General features: G+C 36.2%; 1 protein-coding gene across 1 annotated transcript in view; it reads left to right on the top strand.

Moving 5' to 3' along the window:
• PLEKHA7 (pleckstrin homology domain containing A7) overlaps positions 1-19,594 on the top strand; it is a 144,625-nt gene extending 125,031 nt beyond the window's left edge. Inside the window, exons 17-27 of the mRNA XM_035891032.1 lie at positions 1,809-1,910; positions 5,486-5,594; positions 6,660-6,898; positions 7,324-7,512; positions 7,767-7,884; positions 8,725-8,804; positions 9,204-9,404; positions 12,468-12,620; positions 15,183-15,316; positions 16,123-16,265; positions 19,497-19,594. Of these exons, the coding sequence (XP_035746925.1) occupies positions 1,809-1,910; positions 5,486-5,594; positions 6,660-6,898; positions 7,324-7,512; positions 7,767-7,884; positions 8,725-8,804; positions 9,204-9,404; positions 12,468-12,620; positions 15,183-15,316; positions 16,123-16,265; positions 19,497-19,594 (1,566 nt within the window). The remainder of the gene's footprint in view (positions 1-1,808; positions 1,911-5,485; positions 5,595-6,659; positions 6,899-7,323; positions 7,513-7,766; positions 7,885-8,724; positions 8,805-9,203; positions 9,405-12,467; positions 12,621-15,182; positions 15,317-16,122; positions 16,266-19,496) is intronic.
• The last annotated feature ends 4,361 nt before the right edge of the window (positions 19,595-23,955 follow it).

The raw sequence follows: 23,955 nt of genomic DNA, 5'->3' as shown, positions 1-23,955 counted from the left end.
AATTCATTGGATAGCGGAGTTAAGTCCTGTTCTGAGCTGATTTGGTTAAGGTACAGGATACTAAACCAGAACAAAAAAATTTAAGCACTCTCTCCAGCTTTCCTTTTTAATGCCCCCTTCCCACCCCCCTTATTTCCACCCCGCCTCCCTAGCCCCAAGCTCAAAAAACTTTTTTATACCTTTCACATTTATGTATGGGGCTTGTATTGCAAATCTTTCAGCTAGTCCTTTGACAATATAAATGTGATTGCATGGTGGTTTTCCAGGGGAAAAGGAATTGGGAAAGTCTCTTGATATTTCAGTCAAAATTTACTGTTGATATTATGACTTAATAAAATTGAAATGTAATTTAATGTTGTATTTTTATTAAGAAAAATGTTTCTAAAAATTGGCCATGAAAGAGAGTATATTAAACCTCGGCGTTGTGTACTCAGTGTATTATTCCTGCCTCTTAATGAATACGGGACCGGCTCTTCATAAGATAATTTCTAGGATTGCATGAACACCTTTCCTATAGTGAGACCTGATCATTAAAATCCCAGTATTATTTAAATACACACACACACACACACACACACAGTGTTTTGTGCCTGTAGAAAATGTATGACTTTCACAGACAGCATTTAAAATTTCATCAGGGGCATAAATAGTGAGTCATTGTAAGAATGGCTGTACCGGTCCAGTCCAAGGCTCCTTCTAGCCAGGGTTCTGGCTTCAGCAGTGGGCATAAGCAGATGCTTAGAGAAGAGTAAGGATAGGAGAGGTGGGTAGTATTTCCTGTCACAATCAATCCAGCTTTTAACTATTTTCTTCTCAGGGAATTCCTGAGGCTGGTATTTTATTTTTTTTTGTCTATTTAGTAATCCTCAGTAGATCTCTTTTCCAAGAACCTGTACAGTCTCCTATTAAATTTTTTGAACCTTTTGCATCCAAAACATCTTTTGGCAAGATATTGCCCGGATCTTTCCCCCACTGCATGGACAGCCACTTTCTTCTATTTGTTTTGAGCCCAATTTGTACATGTTTCATTTGGTATACCCTTGTTCTTGTATAAGAAAGGATGGGGAACAGTCAGTCGTTACCACTCTCTCCATGCCACTTATGGTTTCATAGACCTCCATTATTTCTTGCCCTGAACTCCCGAGTGATCTCTTTTCTAGACTGGAGAGGAAAAGCCTGCTTCATCATTCCTTACATAAAAATGCTCCAAACACTTGATTTTTCTCTGTTCTGGGTCAGAAGGCAGACTGTGGTGCTATGGATGCTGGAAATAATCTAAGTAAAGTGAGGGTGATGGAATAGCCTTATTTCCCAGGTGTCTGCTTGTTTATTCACTTATAATGCCATTACAACACAGTTGTAGAACTTTTAAAGAATAACCTGCTTTGTGTTTCAAAACATAAGTTCTGGTTTAGGTGACTGTTTGGATTTTAATTATAAACTTGTTTTAAATAGAGGAGTAAAGTAAAAGGAAATGGAACTGCAATAGACTTGATTCCTTCATAGCATATTAGTCATAGTTCAAACTCTGTTAAAAGCCAGTTTTAAGCTTAAGAAATGGGTTTGTGTGAGTAAGCTGGCCAGAAGGTTTTAACTAGGGATTCTTGACTTGATCTTGCAAGCTATAAAGCATTTTGAAGTTTATCATCGACTTCAAGCAAAAATGTAGACTACAAAATGGATTTTTTGCTTCTTTTTATAATAGAACAACACCATCTTAAAAACACTTCGGTGTTCAATTAGAGAATGGATAGAGTGATTTTGAAGTTTATTGTAACATTGTATTACAGTATTCCCTTTGTTAATAGGAAATGGAAAATGCCTGGAATGAATATCTGAAATTAGAAAAGGATGTGAGCCAGCTGAAAAAAGCCTTACAGGAACAGATGAATAGTTCATTGGTATCTCAGGTGAGTCCATTTCCAGACACTGCTTTACTTACGAGATGATTTTGTCTGAACTTGAAAGCTATCATCTCATAAGAGAAATCCTTTGCAATTTTTGCACTGTAATCAGCTGTCATGTAGCTTAGTTTGCAAAGTTCAGACGGTGTAACAGCGTAGCTGTGCAGTAACTAGCTATCTTGCAGCATGTGTAATAGTTTCTCATAAGTTGTCTATGCAAATTTGTCATTATTTTATTATGGTTTTATTACATGCTGACATCTTGACATTGATAACGTATTTAATTTATAAGACTATGCAGGACTTCTTAGTCTTCCATTCATTTGATCTGACATTGTTGGCTTCTTTATCCGTTTTTAAGAACATCAGTCAGTAGCTTTTTATTGTCATTACTTGTTCTTTGTCGTGTTCTTCTATTTATGGAAGATTTGCCTCTGCAGATTGTTTTGTGAAGTGGAATAAGTGTTTAACAGCCATCGGTAATTGAAAGGCATCTCGGTTTTAAATCAATTATTCAGTTTTTAATCTTACAAAGAAGCTTTGTTTGAAGCTAAGCTATTCCGTTTGCTGAACTGGATGTGGCGTACCAGATTATTTCTATGTACCTGCTTACAATCGGTGATTCTATTCTTCGAGCAAGAAATACAGTCCGGATTATGTTTCCTGTGTTTAAGCAGAACATTTTTATTTAAAAGACAAAACACAAGGAATAAAGCTAATGTATACATTTTGGTCAAATTTTAGCCTACTTTTCCAAATATCCTGGACTAAAAGAACTCACTAGTTAAATTTTTAAATTTATTTATTGCAACAAATATCAGAATTTAAGTCTATTTTTTTCACTATTAATGGTTAAATGTTTTGTATCAAAGCAAGAGTTGTAAAACTTTTTTAGATTGCATCAATCATCTAAGTCCACTTTTATTTAATTTTGGGGGGTGGGGGAATGATTCAGTTTCTAGAGCCAGAATATTATGTAATTGAGCTCAGCTATAGAACATATCCCTCCAAAACATCCCAGGGGTATTTTAGAATAAAATCGTCCCTGTGTGACATTATTTTGTTAAACAAAGGGAAATTACGTGTTTAAACAAAATACACTTTGTTAAAGTACTTTTACAAACAATTTTGAGTTGCGCACTGAGCATGCTTAAAATACTGGATGCGTGGCAATGTGATTTAGCAATACATATAGAAGGGAATGCAATTAGCGCAGAAAAAATATTAACTCAGTTTTATTATCATCTCATATCACATACATGCATAATTATAAAAAAATACACATGCACTCACACACACAAACATACACGTTATGTGTTTTCTGTGTGTATATTTACATATATATGCATATGTATGTATGCATAGATATGTTTGTCTTTGGCTAAGATTTAAAAAAATATTTTAAAAAAATACACATGCACTCACACACACAAACAACTGAATACCTGAATACCTATTTCGGAGATACTAAGGGGAGCTGATTTTTTCAGAAAGTACTGAACGTTCTTAAAACTATATGGCTTCAAAGAAGTCTCACTTGAAGTACCTGTAGTAGAGGGTTTTTTGATCTCTGCCCAAGGGTATGTAGACTCAAGATTGTTTATCTAGTACTTTCCAGTAGCACTAAATTTTAAAAAAAATGCAATCTTCATGGAATATTATTAAAAATCCAATGAATTTGCAGGCTCAAGTTGCTGTATGAAACAGCTAATGTTGTTTCTATATAGCATTAATTAAGAGGTTAAAAACTAAATGTTTCAAGCAGCTCGGTCAGAGTAAATCTTGCTTTTAAGAGTGTAGCTTCGTTGTCTTTTGCTTAAGGGTTGGGGGGATCTGGGCGTGCTGAAATTAACTGAGATTGGTATTTTGTCAGTGATAACTTTTTAGTTGGTAAATGTTTCTCCTCTGGTTTTATAAATCATTCTAAATTATGTTTCTGTGTGAAGGAAGTTAGAGAAATTGATTTATCTCTCCAAGTTACCCTTTCATGCTTGCCCATAAAGTATATTTATATCCTGTCGTGAACAGCAATCTTGGCTTTCGTAATTTAAAAATAAATTCATCTGTTTATCCTTTAGATCTAGTCCATTTTTGATCTAAAATATTCTCTTCACATCGATGTTTAAGTAATGGGAAGGCATAATATTAAAAGATCTCCTGGCTTTTGTACATTAGTGATCGAACATTTTCTGAGCGGTTTCAGAAGCAGATTTTTTTGTATATGTGGGGTTTTTTTAACCACTTCTGAGGCTTGATTATTGTAAATCCATCATTTGGTTCCTTGTAGTATGATTAATCTCAGAAAAATGAAATGAAACGTGCAGATTTATAGTTTGTATCCTGAAAATCTTTGAAGATACGTCCCATCTATCGAGTGAGTTTACTACAGGCAAATAACGTTCTCCATCATTTAAATGTTTGTGCTCTTGGCACCCTGTTTGCTGATCTATAACCTGGCTGAACATATTTTCTGATCTAAGACAGAAAGTGGAAAGCAATTTATATGCCTGCCTTAGCTCTATGAAGTGTAAGAGCTTGTACTAAAGTTTCTCTCTTTCAGGCTTATAGGATTAATTAGCGGATATTTTGCAGCTCATGGCAAGTGATGGATTTCTAGAGTTCTTGAGCAGTTTCTGAGCAATTCTTAACTACAGTGTTTCACTGCCTTCTGCTTTCTTTAGTAAAACCAAGAGGAAAACAGTATTATCAAGTTTATTCCTAATGTCAGTTTTTGAAGGCAGAATTACCAGGCTTTGATTAAGTAGATGAGAATAGCTCTGTATGATGATTGCAATGAATATTTGACTGAAGTGGTGGCTTCAGTAGCCAAGGCCTCTGGCTGCAAGATGCAATCAAAGGCAGAGTCCAGACTGTAGACAAAAGCATCCTTTTCTTTCCTTCTGGAAAGCCTCTGGAAAGCAAATGGGATGCAAGATGAGACCAAATCCTGGAACAGCGGCAATGTATTGTTTCAACCTATAACACCTGCTGGTTCTAACAACTCAAATATAAGCAGAAATTAAATTTGTCAGCCCTCCTGAGTTAGTTTTGGGTTTATATTTCATCCATTAAAAGCCATTAGGAAATTGACAGCAGTATTCAGGGAGACTATACTATTTTTTTTTGCTTTTTTTAATATTGGACATTTCCCCTGAATGTATTAAGATGAGTTTCATAAGGCTGCCTTAGCAGTCTTAAGTGTGTTAGTATAGGATTTAAGAACAAAGTTCAAATTAAAAGGTTCTGTAAACTTATTTTATGTAGAACATCAAACTAGTTTTTTGTAGCCTGAATAATACTGTAGAGAAAAATGTAAAGGTGTCTCTTTCCCCCCAGTCTTCTATAGGAAGTCTTCCAAGACTCAGAAAACGCTCTAATAAATTTGATGGGCAAGATATGTTGGTTTGGGGGGGGGGAGGGATATTTAGGTTTTAAAATAATTATTTAACTCGTTTCTAGACTCCTAATTTTTCCTGTAAGTTCTGAAACACTAGTTTGGTTTTGGTATCAAAAGAAGGATAGGCCCATAATAAGTTAAAAATGAGATATAATTGATTTTTCTTTTTTATGACAAATATCAGGAGAAAACACAAATACAAAAAGACTTGTGGAGAATTGAAGATGTTACAGCTGGCTTGAGCGCGAATAAAACAAACTACAAAACCATAGTAGACTCTATCAAGAATCCAGGTGAGGAGAACACAATTAAAACATAAAATGTATACAAATGCAGCTGAATCTTTGGGTCTGTGCAAATAGTCTAAAAAGTTGTTCTATTGCAGAAAATCCAGTTAATTCTGCTATTGGTTACATCAGAAAACTGTTGGTTGAGCACATTAAGGGTTTTTTCGTTGTTTGTTTTCACATACTGAAGGCACTAAAATGTAACAAGCCATAAAAAAGGGAACAGCAGTAATAATAATAATGGGCTAAGTTCTTCAAGTTGCAAGAAGAGTTTCTGTCACATGCCAGGCTCATACCAGCATAGTATCTATTCTGTGTTCTATCCAGGACCTCCTCTCTGTGTTCTCCTCTGCTTGGTTTTTTGGTTTTTTTTCCCCACCCCCTTGGATGCTGCCCGACTGCCCTTGCTGCAGTTGCCTTACCCTCCCTCTTCAGGCAGGTGTGCGGTGGGCAGAGCAACAACGTCAGCTATGGAAAAGAGGAAGGGAAAGCATGTCTGGTCTGCATTTCAGTTGCTTTATTATGTTTTAAAGAAAAGACCTAATGTATTGGGATAGCAAGAGACTGTTAGCTCCTACTGTAAATTCCCTTCATATTTAAAGTATCTTTGCTTACCTTTTACATACAGAGTTAAAATAGTTCTAAGATGCTGAGATCTTATTTTATTTAAGGTATGGCTATGAGTGCTTAGCCTTGTCTAGATCTATAGGCTTCTTAAGGAATTTGTGGTACAGGGCCAGATACCACCTATGAATTGATTTTGTATGCCTCTCGGGCTTTTCCTTCCTTCCCTCCCGCTGCCCTCTCCAAGGAATTTTACTGGATGATGTTAAAAGTGTGTGTTTTTATTTTTGTCCTGAAAGGCTTGCTTCAGCCTTATGAAAATGTTTTCCACCCCTGCTATAATGTAACAGTCAAACATATTTATGTCCAAAAAACCCCCCATTTGTGTTCTAAGCAATGTGAAGAGTATTAGGGCTGTTTTATGAAGTCAAAGGATGTTAATTGCTATTCTTATGAACATTATTGGTAAGAAACAACACCTAACACATTCGCATATTTCTCCCCTAGAGAGAAAAATAGTGCCTTCATTTTCTCAGTCTTCAGTGCCTTCCTTACCAGCTTCCCTTGCAACTGTGGAGAACAAACTTTCAGTCCCGCAAAGCCCTCCACCCAGTCCGGTTAAATCCTCTCTGGAGGTTAGGCTGTATCCACAGCCTTATTTCCAGGCCAGAATGCAGCACCAAGCACAGCAGCTGAAAAAAATTGAGCCGCCTCTTCAGTCACCAGTTAAGCTAAAGCCAAAGGTTGTAAGTACTGCTCTTGTGAGATTCGTTCACCAATGTTCCCATTTACTTCTGGCAGAAACAGTGGAAGTTTCATGGTTACAAAGTGCACACAGGGTGGAGGCACAACAGGGAGACGCTTAAGAAGTTTGTATTGAAACTGAGCAATAGCGCTTACAGGAGAACATATGTGCGTAACCTGGAGCATTATGTACAGTAGCCATGTACTCTTTTAGAACATAGCAATGCAGAGCCTTGCTTGGTAATGCTTTGTGGTTGATTAGTTGTTTGCTTTCTTGGGTCTTTGGTTTTTAAAGCTCTTGGTATGGACAGAGGAGAGCATGCTAAAGCAATCACAAATAACTCATAGAATGCAATGAACTTTCAGTCAGTTTATGTCCGACTGTTTTCAGACTGTTTGCCAAATACCTGTGCTTTCCTGTTACCAGGAAGATGAAGCACCGCCCAGACCTCCTCTCCCTCAGTTGTACAGTCCTGATGATCAGCCACCAGCTGTTCCGCCTCTCCCGAGAGAAGCCACTGTCATCAGACACACGTCAGTGCGGGGCCTGAAACGTCAGTCAGATGAAAGAAAGAGAGACAGAGAACTCGGGCAGTATGTTAATGGAGATTATAGGGTGAGCACTCATACACCTATACACCTGCACTTTAAAGATATATGAACCTATAATAAAAGATATTGTCTGTAGGTCTTGTAATAAGGAGGGAGATAATGGCAGAGAGGTAGTAATGGCAGGGAGAGATCTATGCCATATAGTAATGGCAGAGAGAGATTTAGTAATCCAGAAACAAAGTTTCAGGATTTGTTTTGAGATTATTACAACTTGCTGTCTGTGATTTCATTTAAGCTGATGAGTATTTTTCCATATAGGTGGAATTGCGCTCATACATGAGTGAACCAGAACTAGCAACAATAGGTGGTGACCTCAGCCAACCTCCCAGTGGTTTAATAAGCTCTGACAGCGGATACCAGACGTTACCTACTCGTGGTAAGCCAGGAATTTATGTAGTTGATTTTTAACAGTGCTGTCTGTGTAGGAGCTTTTCTGTCCTAGGATTTTCTGGAGGTGGTCTTTATCATCAGGTCATTATTTTTAGATTAACTATACAATGCTGTGAAAGTCTAGAGATTTTATGCATTTTAATGGTGTTGTTACAGGCAACCAGCCTTTTGCAAAGCAACTTAATATATAATGTTTAAAATAAAGCATAGCAAAACATGAAATTAGCTGTTAGAATGTCTCCTACATTCAGAGTTATTTTTCCTCATAATTCCTGTGTGATCTTTTACAAACTCAAGTATTTTTTTTAAACATTTTTATTGCCATTGAAATGAAAGCAATAAAGAACAGGAATATAATGCCCCTAGACGCTACGTGTGACTTGACTGTGCTATAGTCCTGTCACTGTTTCACAAATGAGGATAGAGGGATATTTGGGGAAGAGCAATTAATTTCTAAGCTCTTCTTAGTTTTTTCCTTTCTAACTGTGAATGTTAAGGTTCAATTTTCTTCATAGATGTGATTATTTGTACAGCTTATCTACTGTTGTACAGCTGAGTTCACCCCATACTTCATTTCATATAAGCTTCTAAATTATCATAAATATTTCTGAATTTTGATCAATAGTGACCCAAAACACATTACTTTTGGCTGAAATAAAATTTCATGCCTCTTATGATCTTCTGAACTGCAAAATGTGAAATGTGAGCTAAAATAGTACCCAGAATGTCATAGAAAAAGCATGATAATTTAAAAAAAAAAAATCTGACACTTGTCTTCCTTTTGTCTGTCATTTGGTTTTAAAGCATTCTCTTTTTCTTTATCAAGGTTTATCTGGATCAACTTCCAGATTGCACCAATCATCTACCATTTCTTCATATGCAACACTTCGAAGGGATAGGTCCAAGGTAAGTTTTAAATCAACATCTGAAGGCAAATGTCTGAACTGTTCAAAATAGTTAAGCCCAGAATATATATCGCATAGCGGGAAGTGGGATTGTAGTAGCATGGGAGAGGACCCAACACGTGTGATCTAATAAAATCTTCAACTTTTGCATTTTCTTAAATGAATCAGGAAGCAGGCAGACAAGTTTGCACTTTAAACAGATTTCTAAAACAAGGTTTAAACCCATAAATCAGCAGTACTAATAGAAAATATAGAGTTGAAATATGCAAATTAATACAAAAATAATAGACTAAAACCATGTTAATTTAGTAATAAGGTAGGAGAAAGAGTTAATTTTTTGTATGCTTCTTATAAAGTATTAATTACAACATGTGTTTTGTGTGCCTTGTGACTTCTACAGGAGAGACCAAAGAGTGCCTTGGAACGTTTATACTCTGGAGACCACCAAAGAGGCAAGATGAGTGCAGAGGAACAACTAGAAAGAATGAAGCGACATCAGAAGGCATTAGTTCGTGAACGCAAGAGAACTCTTAGCCAAGGAGAAAGGCAGTCTGTTTCATCTCGGTCTTTCATCAGGCCCGTTTCTGCAGACATAGGCTCAGTATGTTAGATATGCCTTAAAAGGACTAAACTAAAAATACCTTTGGATTTTTTTTTTCCTAGCAAGCACTTTCACTTGAGTGTGTGTGATGCTTCTAGTCTAATTAAATTAGCATTATACGGTATAAAATGAGTTCAGAGAGTGTGAGTAACAGATGATCTTTTTTTTTTTTTATTATTAGTTCCAGTAAGTGTGCTGAGTGGAGGTGTGAGTATATTGGAGTGATTTCAGAGATGTGATTGTTTTTTATTGGAATTGTACTTAGAAAGTGTAAGAAGCTTGTACAGTTTTAAAACTGCTTCATAATGGAATGGGCCTTTTAGAATGTTCTTATTCACCATGGGTATTTTTCTTTTTAATTCATAAATTAGACTGCAAGATAGTCATGGTAATATCAGACCAAGGTGGTGTTTGTTTGCTTTTCTTAAAGAGATTATAAATGTATAATCAGTTTTAAAATCTAATCGTGCTGATTAGAAACTTATGTAAGAGCCAGTGTATTTTAATTGATAGAAATTCTTCTTTAAAGCTTAAAATGTAGAATATTCTAATAAGGCTCAGATTTAAGCTGCTGCAGAAAAGGATTTTTGTTGTGTTCCAAGATTAAATGATGTACAGATGATAAGTTTGTAAGGATACATTTTGGATACTAACCAAAGCAATTCTAATTGGTAAAGTTACCCAGTCGCTCACTTGGTGCTAAACCAAGATTGTACTGTAATTGCACTTATGCTGTGGTCTTTTAATTTATTTATTATTTGGTCCACTAGAGCTTTAGAATGATCACCTTGTTTTACCTAATTCATTGCACAAGATCTCTTGCTTTTAGATTCGTCACTCATCTTACCTAATGCCTCTTTTTTTTGTTTGCTTGTTTTTAATTTGCAGAATTTTGTAGTTATTTTAAAATTTTCTAACTAGACTACTCAATTTTTACCAGGCTTAATTGCATTTAGTACATGTGTGTCAATTGCTAGCATTTAAAAAAAACTATAATATGCAGCCTTTCATTCCCACTGTTCAGTAGCACTAATTTACAGCCAGTTATTTGTATTTACTTTCCCAGTAAATACGAGTGCACTATTTGGAGACATTCATCTATTTTGTCCTCTGTTTTGCAATCACAAATTTGTTAAAGATAGTGCATAATATTTGGGAACTGTAGAACTGTAGTATCACTGTTATTTTCATATTTTAATTAGAATAACTAAATCTGAGCTTTTTACGTTTCCTGACTCGCATAACACACACAATGCGAATTTAAACATTTTCATAACACTCCTTATTAACATTTGTGGCAAACACTTTATCTATAAATTTGGGTGCCATCTTGGTCTTTTTCTTGCTGTAAAGAATGAAAATAGAATCTTTCAGCCCTAGCAATGTTTTGTAGAGGTCATCTCTTGTACCTACAGGGCTTCGATACGCAAAAAGCATGTTTGATAGCACAATTACTTACAGCATTACACTTATTTAGCAGCCAAAATGGCAAACAGTTAAATGTATAATTGAAGTGCTGCTCAGTATGTAACATCTGCTTTAAACATACGTTGTGTAACTCTAATTTTTAATCGGTCAGCTCTCAAGTGTAGTATGGCATTTTAAGTATTGATCACAGTACATGAATTCATTTGTTATATACAATGCCTTTTTAATGTAAAAGTCACAACATCAAAGCCAATAAAAATACTGCTTCGTAATAATGGTTTGATGTTTTTCTTACCTATATATAGTATAGTAACTTGAAAATGATACTGTGTATTTAAGATATACTATGTCAATCAGGCCTGGTTCGAATATGAGTAGAAGAATTAGTTTGGAGTACTTGTATGAGAAAACGAGTACTCTTTCTTTCTCTTTTGAATTCTGTAAAGAAACATGATTAATTTTTGAGATATAATTGCCTTTTAGCTATTTAACTTTTCTAATATACATGGAAGATATGTATCTTCTGAGTGAATATTGAGAGCTTGTGCATGAATAGGTTTCAATTAGATTTCTTAATGCAAGTAGCATAATGAAGTCTAAGGACTTCATATGAAGTTCAAACTTCAACCAAAACAAGCCAAAGATTGCTAACAGAAATACTAGAGATGCTTTTAAGAAACATGTAATTGTTCTCCTGTTGATACCCTCAAATGCTTGAGGAGAGAACTTTTTTGTTGTTCTTTTTGTCCCTTCTCTTTCCCACTGCTTTCTAATGTTGTGTTTCAATTCTGTATGGTAAAATTGCCAAGATCTGCTGGATGGAATGATGCTGCAACTGAACTTAATTTTTTGAACAAACAAGTGTTGCTAGTGTTCTTAAGCATGAGTTTACGTGCAGCTGTATTGTGTGGAGCTGTGAAGAAGCTACTGTGCAATGATTTGAGAACCCTAAAATTATGCTGCTTAATTTAAATGTGTTCTGAATTTATTATTGCTAAATATTTACCTTGTGAAAGATTTTTTTGTGTTTGCAGGTAGCTAGATACTTTAGTAAAAACATAAGAGCTTAGAAGTTACTAAATTATTATTCTTGATTTCAAGACAAGTTAATGCTAGTATGTAAAATATTATCAGCTTTAATCACTAGATTTTATTCTAGAAAATACATAAAATTTTGAAGTTGCAATTCTTAACCTGCAATATAAATACCTTTTCTGTGTAGCGATTCAAAACCATGCAGTGCTGCCTGGTTAGAATGCCTGGGACTCATCTGTCAGTCCATAGGCTCACCTGTATTGACACCTGTGCTTCCAAAGATGTTTGTGTGTAGCTAGTTCCATGTTAATCAGCTTATGTGAAATTGTGATTAATACATTTGTTAGAATTTAATACTCCTGAACATTACCTGTAAAATTAAACAACTCTCCAAACCTCATGCAGCACAGCTAGAGATCAAATCTCTCAACCATATGTCCCAAGAAATACAGTTGCATTTTCTTTTTCTTGCCAGTTAAGGGGTTTGCTCTGTAGATTCCTCCAGCAATAGAGCATTTGCAGCAATAGTAATGTACATTGCTAAATGATGAACTTGGCAGTATGGTTGAATGCTGTTAATTGTTTTGTATCTATTACCAGTGGAAACGAGAGCAAGAATTTGATTTGCAGTTACTTGAGAGGGCAATTCGTGGAGAAGAGAAGGATGAAAATGAATGGTTAAAAGTGCAGCCAGTAGCAGTGACAGAGACAGACCTGGAGCCTCAAGACTATGATTTAGATATCAGCAGAGAGGTAACACTCAATTTTTTGCCTCCTATTCTGTGCCCCAAAATATTAACCTTTCAGAGTTTTAGGTAGTGAATTCTCATCTTTTCTTTTGAAAGTTAGCTGGAAGTTTGAACTAAGAGGAGTCTTTTGGGTATTGAAAATCTATTGGCCTGGCACTTGAGAATCTGTGTAAGGTTCCTGTTCATACTGTGTTTTAGCGGAGAGAAGAAATGGAAAGGCTGGCTTCACTCTTTGAAATATACATCTCAGGCTTTACAGAGGAAAAAAGTGATTAAGTTAGGCAATGTTATATAAATTGGGAAAAAAGATGAGAAGACAACATCAAAAGTGTTTGAAAATAAGAAACAGCAATGAAGTAAAAGTTACTTCCTTAGAGCTACCTTACTCTTTGTTTTGACTGGCAAAACATGGTAGAGAAGAGGGAGCACTCCTTTATTCTGGTCAGAACAGAAAACACCTTTCTGTCGGCTTTTCAAATTACTTCGTTGGTGTTCTGGGCACTAGATCTTTTTTTTCAGCTCTAGTACCCGAGTGAAGTTGTTTGTTTGAAATGCGATTGAGCCACCTGGTGGAAGAGAGAGAATATAGCAAGTGGAAAGATTTCAGTAGGTACTGTGCATTGTGTGAAATGCCATGGCAGATGGGAAATCAGTAACATTATTAATGATAATTAGATTAGTAAGCACCTCTACTGTTCTGAAAGCTGTTGGCAAAGTATTATTTTATATAGAGAGATATTAGAGGTTGAATCTGTGAACTGTTATCTGTTGATCTCTATGAAGGAATGTATCTTTCAATTAGAAAACGCAGTGTTCCTGTAAACTTCAGAAAAAGAAAAAAAAACTTCCATTGTATTGCCTTTCCTTGTTGCACTCTGCTTTTAATTTTTTTTTCCAGAAGTCCTTCAGGGCTACAAGAATCACTTTGTACATCCAAATTAACGCCTTAAGCCTAGGATAGGAAATGCTTCTGCTTATAGGCATTTCTGCCCTACTTCAGAGTAACTGAAGCAGGTCTGAAGCTCTGAATGTAAAGCTTCTTTCTTGGGTTTCCCAGGTTGTCCTTTTCCATTTCATGTGCCCCTCCTCTTCACTTGCCAGGCACTTCTGTACCTGAGGTGCTTCTGTGCCTCATAAGGAAATGTACTCAGTTGTGTCTTTTAAGGCCAATAAATCTGCTGTTCATGTGATAACTGTTTGTTATTCTGGAAGTGGCAGGATGAGCTGATCTAGGCTGGACTATGGAGATAGATAGTTAAATTTAAAAAAAACCAGAGCTCCAGAGAGGAGTTGGATTTGAAGGTAAGGAAGTGTCATGGAAAATGAGGGTTTTTCAGGAAGCATTGGCCTTGGGTTTACTGAGAAGGAAGTATGAAAATTTGAGGTTGTGATTTTAATGTGGTTATGAGTGCTAATGACCATGTTGTATGCTTTGGGCCTATGACTGCCTGTGAATTACTGAACCTAATCACTAGGGCTTAGGTCAGGCCACTTGACCTATGCCATTGAGTTAGTGTGGACTAAGTTCAGTGGTGAAAAATTTAGGACTATTTTTATTTAAACTTTGAATTTTGAAAACTTGTTGCCTCATGAGTGTTTTAACAAAAATCCAAAGAGAAGAAAAAAAAGTTCCCCTTTACTTATTTTTATTTATTCACCCATCCTCTATTTGTGCTTCCCAAAAGCAGTCTGTTCTGTATAATAAGCATTGGTTTTCAAAGCCCAGTTGTAAACTGAATTTTCATCGGGTGGTTTAGATCTTCTGTGTGGAGCAATGAAACTGATCCTAACAAAAAGTTGTTGCTAGCTTTTGTGCAATCTTATTAAAATTTTCAATCTACAGAATTACATGTACGCAACGTGTTCTTACAATTGCACGATGTTAGTGTATTTCTGGGTCAGTTCCCTAGACAACTTTTGAATACCTAGGTTTTCAGATTTTTAAGTCCAAGAATTTCCTGAGATGATTACAAACTGCTGTTTTTCTTTTTTTTTTCTTTTTTTTTTTCCCCTCCACTGCTCACAGAAGAAGATTATGCAGATGATTACAAACTGCTGTTTTTCTTTTTTTTTCTTTTTTTTTTCCCCTCCATTGCTCACAGAAGAAGATTATGAAGTCTCAAAAGAATGATACCGTAGATTAAAACTTTAGGGGATATTTCCTTTCAGTTGTAGGAACATGACGTTATCATGACGTTAAAATTTCAGGTTGTCCAGTCAGTCTTGCGGTGTTTGCTTCTTTCTACTGTAACAGCTTTAGGCAGTGTCCTACTTTGGGCTCTAAGCCTGAGCTGAAGAAGGTTCCCTGTCGATTCTGATTTCTTTTGTAATCCACTTCAGTATTTTTTTGATCTACCTTCTAAAGTAAAATGAATTGGAGGGAAAAGACTCTGTTAAAAGGGCATAAGCTCATATCCAGAGGGAGCGTTTAGCATCAGGTACATGTATTGATTGTGAAAACCCATGCTTTATTCTTTTCATTGAGTTCTCCCATTGAGGAGAATTTATCTCAATTTTTTTTTCAGTCTTTGTTATTAAAAACTTGATGCTTGCTTTCTTTCCACAGTTGTCAAAACCTGAGAAGGTTGCAATTCCAGAACGCTATGTTGAACTGGAGCCAGAAGAGCCTCTTTCTACAGAAGAACTGGCAGCAAGGCAGCGTAAAGCAGAAAAGATAAAGAATATTCTTACTAAATCAAGGTCAGTTTTTTCCCAAATCTTATATAGAGGCTGGTGTTAAACATTGGCAACTAACTTCATACAACAGTCTAATTCCCATTCAATTATCTAAGTGTAACTTGTGGTTTTTAGAAAATGCACACAGAATTTATGTAGTATACTTAAAGCTCCTTTTTAAAACAGGGTAGAAGAGATAATGACAAATTTTGTGTATGTCCATTTTCCTGTTCAGAGCATCCTAAAATAGGAGTGAGTCCCTACCAAACAACTTGTAGATGAGAGTGAGGAGGAAGGAAGGGCACAGATCTGGCCAAAAGCAGAAGAGAAGTCGGTGTAAGAGCAAATTTCTGTTGTCTCCAGAGAGCTGGAGTGCTGAAAGAACACTTTTGGCTTCTTACAGCTAATATAGAGTCAGCTGAAACATACCGTTTCAAGACGTTGATTACCTCAAGTATCTACTGTCTCTTTGGGAGACAATTAAAGAGGCTGTGCCTGAGGCCACAAGGTTGTACCTTTTAGTAACAGCTTCAAATAAATAGCATTTTTGGTATTGCTTTCATGTTAACAGCGTATTTACAACAAAGGACTTTCAGATGTGCTTAATGCTATGCAGAAATTGTGACTGAATGTGTAACGGCTGCGTCGTTTGTACGCTTGTAGTCATTTACACACAAGACCTAACACTACTTTAAAGAACTTCAACAAAACACGGAGCTTGATAGATCAGATGTGAAAACTGCTGCATGAATTCAAGCTTGTTCTCATCTGCATGCTGGATTCTTCCGTATATTTGTAAATGTTAATGTTGTTTTGCACTTTCCCACTAGTATGCACAATCTACAGCCTGCTGTTGCCCAGGACAAGCACAACTCGGTTGATTTAGATTCACAGCTGCAAGAGCAGGAGCGCATCATTACCATATCATACGCTTTGGCTTCTGAAGCCTCTCAGAGGAGCAAGGAGGTAGCAGGTAATACTTAGTTATTTACAAAATAAGAGCTATTTCTTACCAGTTTCTAAAGTTGTGTGGGGTTGTTGCTGAACTCCTGGCATAAGAGAGTTTTAGTCATTCGTATTCAAAATAGTGAAAAGTGTGTATAGGTAACAAATTTAGAGGGACTAAAGATTTACATTGAGTATTTGGCCTCTAATGGACAGGGTGAAGGGGACAAAATAGTATGATCAGTAAGTTCAGAGCTTGAAACATGCTCTTACTAATAGTACTAAAAATTAAACTTTTTCAATGATTTCCCTATAATTATGTTAAATGAGGTATTTCTATATTAATTTTTAAAAAGTAAATTGTTCTGTGACTTAAATCAAGATAAAGGGATTTTCAATTTTTTTTTTTTTTTTGAGCAGAAAGATTCTCTGGTCTGGTGATTGAGATTAGAATGTGATCATTTGCATCTTGAGCGGTATGACAACAGGTTGGGAAAGACATTGTAAAATGGGTATTGGCATGTTTCTGTCTGGTGACGAGATTAGAGGTCAGAGCGAGACAGCTGTGCATGAAAGCTGCTCGATGCCTGGAAATGAATAGATCCTTTGGAATACGTTACCAAAAGTGATAATTTCACTCTTGATTGCTTTATAGTTGGAATAAGCAAGAAACGTCAAGAGATTTGTATCACACAGTAATACAGGCAGCAGCTATTCTAGCAAGTATCTGACTGGCCATTTATAACTGGCACAGTTCACTGTTCCGGTGGAGAATGGAAATAATGGAAACTTCAGCTATGATGGAGATAAAATATGCACATTTCTTATCTGAAGTTGCCAGTTTAAACTTATGGCACTTGCCACAGAAGCCCTTAAGACCTTCCCATTAAAGACAGATTATTCCAATATCCACATGCATCTATAGTAACAGAGTTGATTGAATGTGACTGTATGCTCACAGATGAAGTGGCAGCTAAACCTGAGGGGAATGTGATTTTCAGGGAAAGGAATACATTTTCAAGATACGAATTTTGAATCGGAGAGGTTCTGTGGGTAATTTAACTGAGTGGAAGAGATAAAATGATTCACCAAGGAGGCTAAACATTATAATAAACCAAAACAAAACCTGGAACTGTAAAATCTTGGGAACACTTCAGGAATAACCTTTTGGACCTTCAGGCATCTGTGTGTCAAAATGGCTTCTCCACAGGCAGTCTGGTCTCAGTTCTACTAACCAGGTCCTTGTAACAGGGACTCACACACTTTGGTCACGGAGTGGAGCTTTGTGTTTCAGGAGGTATGAGCCAACACAGCATTTTGCCACGTGAGTTCTAGCTTCTTCTGGGAAATGGTAACACCGAAGCTAAGACCAATCAAGGTGAATGCAGCCCATACTTGAACTTATTCCTCTGTGTCAGTACAAAGGAGCAGAGTGCCTGCTATACTAAACAGCCTTCATGTGGCCAGCTAACTTCTGGGTGTGCATGAAGTTGCAGTAACTGTACAGTACTGAAAATGTGTTTGATCTTTTAAAGTTGTAAAGTGGAAGTAGCAGCTATGTTTTCATTACTACAATTTTTTGTTTTATATTTTAATTTTTTTTTATCGTAATTATTTCAAAATTGTGATCACCACATATTCTTAGGTATGTGTAACCACAGAAATCTTAATTCTTTAGTTCTCCCCAAAATGAGAATTAAAATGTGTATTGACTGAACTGAAATGTTTAAATGCTTCTTGGAAAAACTTGCGGTCAGTCACAAGATGATTTTTAATTTAATTTTCTTCATGAAGCGTAGTGGCTAGCTCTTTTGTCTTTCAGACACTTAAAAAATCCCTAACATAGTAGTCAAGGACTTGATTATTTAAGGAAGCCCAAGCCTTTATGTCCATGCACAGTTTTCCTTGCCACATTTGTATCTCAGATACTCAGTTCGTATAACATGTCTTGCTTTGATTTCAATTATTACTTACTCCTTTAAAAACAAACACCTTTCAAGGAATTCTAAAAAAAGCCAGAGTGGTTTGGCTTTGATAGAAAGAAGATACACAGACCATAAAAAGAGTTCATTTTTTTTAGTTACAGCCCATTTTCTGATGATCTAAAGTGATTAAAAAGCAAAGCATTTGATGCATTTGATGCTTTGCACAGCTGATTGTACATTCTCATTTATTCTAATTTTACAGATTCCTTCACATTCTTATTTTTGTAGTTTGATTTTTACAGCATGGGTTGTCATTTGCTCCTTGTTGACAAAGCAGATCTGAAAATCCAAAACTAAATATCTAGGTTTTTTTACAAAGATTTGCTTATAAAAAAAGACTGTGAAGCTTAACTTTTCCCATTTTTCAGGGGGAAGAGGTTAAATTATGTTAAGATGCTATGAGAATATAAATGTCTTTTAAAATAGATCGTACATTTATCTAATCCTTGTAAAGCAGCATTTTAGAGTCCCTCTGTTCCTCATAAGATATCAGCCTTCTGTATGGAAATCATGCCAAGAATCTGAAATATTAAAATTAAATGCATGAGTATGAAGAAGTCATTTCCTAAATTGCGTGTTTTGGAATTAGGTCTGCCTTTGGCCCTCCAAAATGTAAAAGCTGAATTTAAGACTGAGTTTTAATCTCTTTAGTTTTATGATTATTGTCTTCTAATACTATACCATTACTCTGTTTTATAAACAAGGATAATTTTAATCATTGTATTCTTTATCCTGAAGTTTCAAGATGAGAACTGAAAATGTGTTTACTGTATAATGCACTGAACTAAGCAAATTATTACATGCATCTGTAATTTTTTTCTGATTTTTTTCTAAGTATTATCTTCATTTCTGCTCATTGACATATAACAAAGGAAATGTTGAAAGCCTGCACAACCTCAGTGAAAACTTGAAATCAAATTAGCAAATATAGGTGCTATTCCAGAGCTGCAGTTTTAAAAGCAGGGCTTGATTAGGGTATATCAGTGTTGTGTGCCTTAAAGTGTTCCAGTGAAACTTCATCTTAAGATCGATTGGCCATATTCTCATCAAAACAGGAATGTTTATTTGCATAATTTATACAACTACTAGAAAAAAAACAGCAGGTAGAAATGTTGTTGTGTTGTTTAAGTTGTGTTCCACATAACTAAAATAGTGTAACACCTCATTGCATCACTAATCAGGTTTCCTATTCACGTGGTAGAAAATTAAGGTGGCTCTGTTATAATATGAATGTTTGATTGTGCAGACTAATTCCTGTATGTGATCCCTTCTAGCTCAGCAGTTGACCTATCCATCTAAAGCACCCTCACCTTCTGTACCACAGCCACCTCACTCCCCCTTAAGCAATGGATTTCACTACACATTTGTTTAAACACCTTAAAAGTAAGAACTAACTGCTCTCGGCATGTCTGATTTGCCATTGTACCTTCGCTGTGGCTTGCTGAATTTTAACATTTTTACTAAACCTAAATTAGATCCAAATGAACGCATGCATCTACTTTTCAGAAACCTTTTATTCTTGTAAGTACTGCTTCTAACGAGCTAACGTGTGGGTTAATAAAGTCTTTGAACAACTGCTGTCGCTCTACACATAAGACGCTTCCATAATCGTACTGTGGTGAAGGAAAGAGATGGCTGTACTCTCGGTAGCATGGGGCCAGATTTTCAGCAGTGGTTTGTATGCCGGTGGCTAATGTTGTGTACTCCTCTGGCTACCGTAGGGGTGCATAGGTATTTTTGCCTGCACATGGCATATACAGCTGCTGCACAAGAGAATCCAAAGTGCAAACGAAGTTGTATAAGCAGGGGGTTCATTTACGGGCTGGTATCTTACACGTGAACAAACATCAGAGTCTTAATCAAGGTGAGCTGAAAATTTGGCCCTTTATAACTAATTCTGTGGAATCGTGTTTGACTTTTTCATGCCTTTGATGTATTTTTTATTGAATTGTGTTAACAGAAGACTTGATTTTTGTCTCTGATCAGGTTACTTTGCCATTTCAAGTACTAAAATTATGATGATTTCATTGTCCTTATTAAAGCAATGTGTATCATCTCTTCCCAGGAGTATTTTCAGAGTTTTCTCTATTTGCAATAGGAAAACCTGTAAATATTATGATACTTAACTGCTAAGCACGCACCTAGTTAAGACACTCCCCGTGCTTCCATAGTTTCCTTTGAAATTATTCTCACCTTTCTGATTTCTTTTGACTTAATTTTATTGTGGGATGCTGGACAAAAAGATAAAATGGATGAAGTAGTAAAGTTGATTGAATGAATACCTCAAATAGCATTAATCTTTAGATACCTTTGTTTTGACTGTCACTAACGTGAGACAGATATCTGTCCAAAAAATAAAAATCTAAATAAAAATGAGCCCATACCAGAAAGACCCAAACAGGCAGTGACAAGGTGACCTTCAGAGGTCCCTTCGCACACCAACCATTCTGTGATTCCAGACTAACCTAAAAACATGTGTATCACATGTCTGTATAAATATACATACACACACACACGTGTGTATAGGTATATATTTACATAAATATGTATAAACCCATACATTTTCTTCAGGAAAATTATCAAGAAAATAATTGTAATAACTAGGAACGTGCAGGGGACACAGGAGTTTGCGCATCGGCAGCATCACGAGATGATCGTTCACTCGATGTGTCTATACAAATTGTTCATTCTGTCAAACTGCAGAAGGCTTTAATAAAAAAAAAAATGTTTCCTGAAAGCGCTTACTGCTCGGCATTGGTGTCCTCCCTTTCACTATCTAACCATGTTTTATTTTACTTCATGCTAGCCAAAGCAGTAAGTGAACACTGACATGAGACTCAGAGCAAATCCCACCTAGTGACGCCGCGTGGAAGAAAGAGGAGATTCATTACCAGCTTTCGGTGAAGATACTCATCTGCTGATGATCTGTTCTTCTGGAAATACGTTCAGAGAGCAATAGGGGGATTTTCTGTGAAAATGGAGAGAATTGCAAATCATTTCATTTTTACTTCCATTTAGTTCAGACTTTTTATATGAATAAATGGCACTTTTAATACACTCTGTAAAATACTGACAATGTATTTTTAGGACAATGTATTTTAGAATTTTTTTTTAAATCAAGGGCTGAACTCATTTTAAGAGAAACTACTTGCATAGATGTTAAAAGATGCTGTTACTTCCCCCTCGGGCTCAGATGCACAATGTAAAGTTTCATGAAAAAAAAAAAAAGTAAATTTGATCCAATCTAGAAGCATATTCATAGGGTATGGGTAGAGCTAATGCAAGTGAGATGTTTGCCAAAAGGGTGTTTTGGATTGAGTATGTTTGTGGAGTTAATTGCCCACCCTTTTGCCCATTAAATAATACATTGCAAGGAACATGTAGCTTGACTTTCTAAATATCAGTAACCACTGTATAGCTGAAATTGTCCACAAAAGCCATAATGAAAGCCAGTTTTAACTCCCGTTTCCTTTTCTGATCCCGTATGATTAACTTGCTGGTGTTGATACACAGTACACTAGGTTGCTCTTGGCAGTAGTGCTGTCCCCTCAGTAACAAACAGCTAACAAATTCTATTTTTTTCTTTTTTTGAAGTTGAGATGTGGAAGAAGGAAACTTTTAATAAAAATATGTGAACTAAGCAATAAAAAAATGTAATAGGATATGTCATTTTACTAGTAAATATGTATTTTTCTTTTGATTTTTTTTTTTTCAGTAAACATTACCCTATGATGTATTGACTAGTATTTATCCTGGAAACAGCAAAACTAATGTAATGAGGCACCTGCTAATTTCATATGTATGCTCACCTGGTGCTTAACTTTGCCAAACTTTGAAATTCAGTGTTGTGCTTATGTATAGGGCAAAGGGTAGTTACATAAGGAGAAAATAAGATTAAATGAATTGCTGCAACTACTTTACTTGAAAAAAAACCCTACGTACGCATTGAATGCAAGACATGCAAAAATTTTCCATTATGTAATTATTAGTTGAGTTCAGCTCTGGATGAGAAATGACCGAGAAATACTTGTGCAGTATTTTGTGAAACCACTAACTCGTTCATTTGCTGTATTCAAGTAATAGCTACAAATCCCTTGAGATTGACCTTCACGTTTCAGACTCTAAGAAAAATCATATTATATTAACGCTATGCTCAGAAATATTCTTAAAAGTATATATTTAGCTAATGCAATCTATTTTACCTCAATACTGCCAGTATCAACTTCAAAACCTTTTGCCAAAATAATGATTTATTTTTGCCTTTATAAAAAGTTTTGAAAGCATAAATGAATATTTTTCAAGAAAACATTAATTTAAATAAAATGTAACAGTTTGGAAAATGGTATATGTACAGATTAAAGTATTAACAGAACTGCCTCCTATCGCCGCTGTCTCGTCTGCTCTCTTTTCCATGTGGCTGAAAGTCCAGAGTTGTTTGTGCTGTTACCACATTTTGCTCTTCTTTGGTTCAAATCCAGTTCAAGTTCCCCAGTTTTGCACTTATTTCACTGGGATTTAGATCAGGTTCCCCCTACACCAAAGCTTCATTTTTATTTTCTTTTTTTTTTTTTTTCTTCCCCAGAAATATTTCTTAGCGTTTGATTAAGTCTGAGTTCATTCCTGAACAGAAAGATTTTTCAGGGTCGTCCCCTAAACGCGATCACTACAAGACTCTCCTTTCTGTCTTGTAGATATGTTTGACACCTTCTCAGCCCTTGCGTTTCTGGTGAAATAAAGTACTCAAAAGTAACTTCAATTTAAAAATGAACAAACAACAAATGTGGAGGCATCACATACTAACACGTGCACTGTACGCGAATTGGGTATTGACCAAGGAGAGGCTTGGTGGGCAACTGGCGAAGCAGATTCCAGCAGCAACCAACCGGCAGTGATTCCCACCACAGCGGTTCCCTCAGAGGACATCGGTTTGATGGAGACCAGCCGGAAACGTTTGATCCTCCTGATACGTAATCTCTAGAACAAAATGTAAAGCACCAGTTAGAAGTATTTCTGTGGCTCAGCATTGACTCTGCTGACGTGAGGGCGAATGTTGGGGAATGCGAGTACTTGACCTTCAGATGCGTCCGGCAGAAATTCAGGGCTGAGCTGCTCACGACGCGCTCCTCCCGTTTCTCAGGCGCACAGAGGAGCCTTTGACCGCGTGTTTGGGGTTCAGTGGAACGGCATCCTCTCTCTCCAGAAGCTTTGCAATGCAGGAGGGAAGAGCGCGTGGCTGTACCTGGGGGGTGAAGGGTGCAGCCGTGGGCTCCAGCTCTGCAGGTCGTGGGAGGTGTTAATTTTCTTTCCCTTGATCCTCCACACAAAAATCGGCTCGTTCAGGCTTGCATGAAAGAGAAGGGCTTTGCCCTAAGTAGTTATGCCATTAATGTTTTTTGCAAAAGGAGTCTTTCTAAAGAGTTTGGTCTGCGTCCATAGTTAATCCTGTATTTGGGAAAAAACTATCAAGATATTTTTTTCTTCCAAAACTTCTTATTGTATATATGAAATGTTGTTTTCCAGTGACTGTCTTTTATGCAGGGGTGGGTGTAGTTTTAAATAATTAGGCCTAGTTTTCATATGCATATAGTGTATGGTTTGGGTCGATTTCCTTTTTCAGTTCTGTTTCTTTTAATCAAAATGCTATTTTGTAGGCGTTAGACACTACATTCTAATATTAAGACTAGAAAAAAAGGATGTCTACTTGCAGATTAATACCATTTTGGTCAGAAAATT

Source organism: Egretta garzetta, unplaced genomic scaffold (assembly GCF_000687185.1).
Source record: "Egretta garzetta isolate BGI_Z169 unplaced genomic scaffold, ASM68718v1 scaffold133, whole genome shotgun sequence".
NCBI lineage: Eukaryota > Metazoa > Chordata > Aves > Pelecaniformes > Ardeidae > Egretta > Egretta garzetta.
The sequence above is the reverse complement of the archived record's forward strand: the minus strand, read 5'-3'. Positions and strand labels throughout refer to the sequence as shown.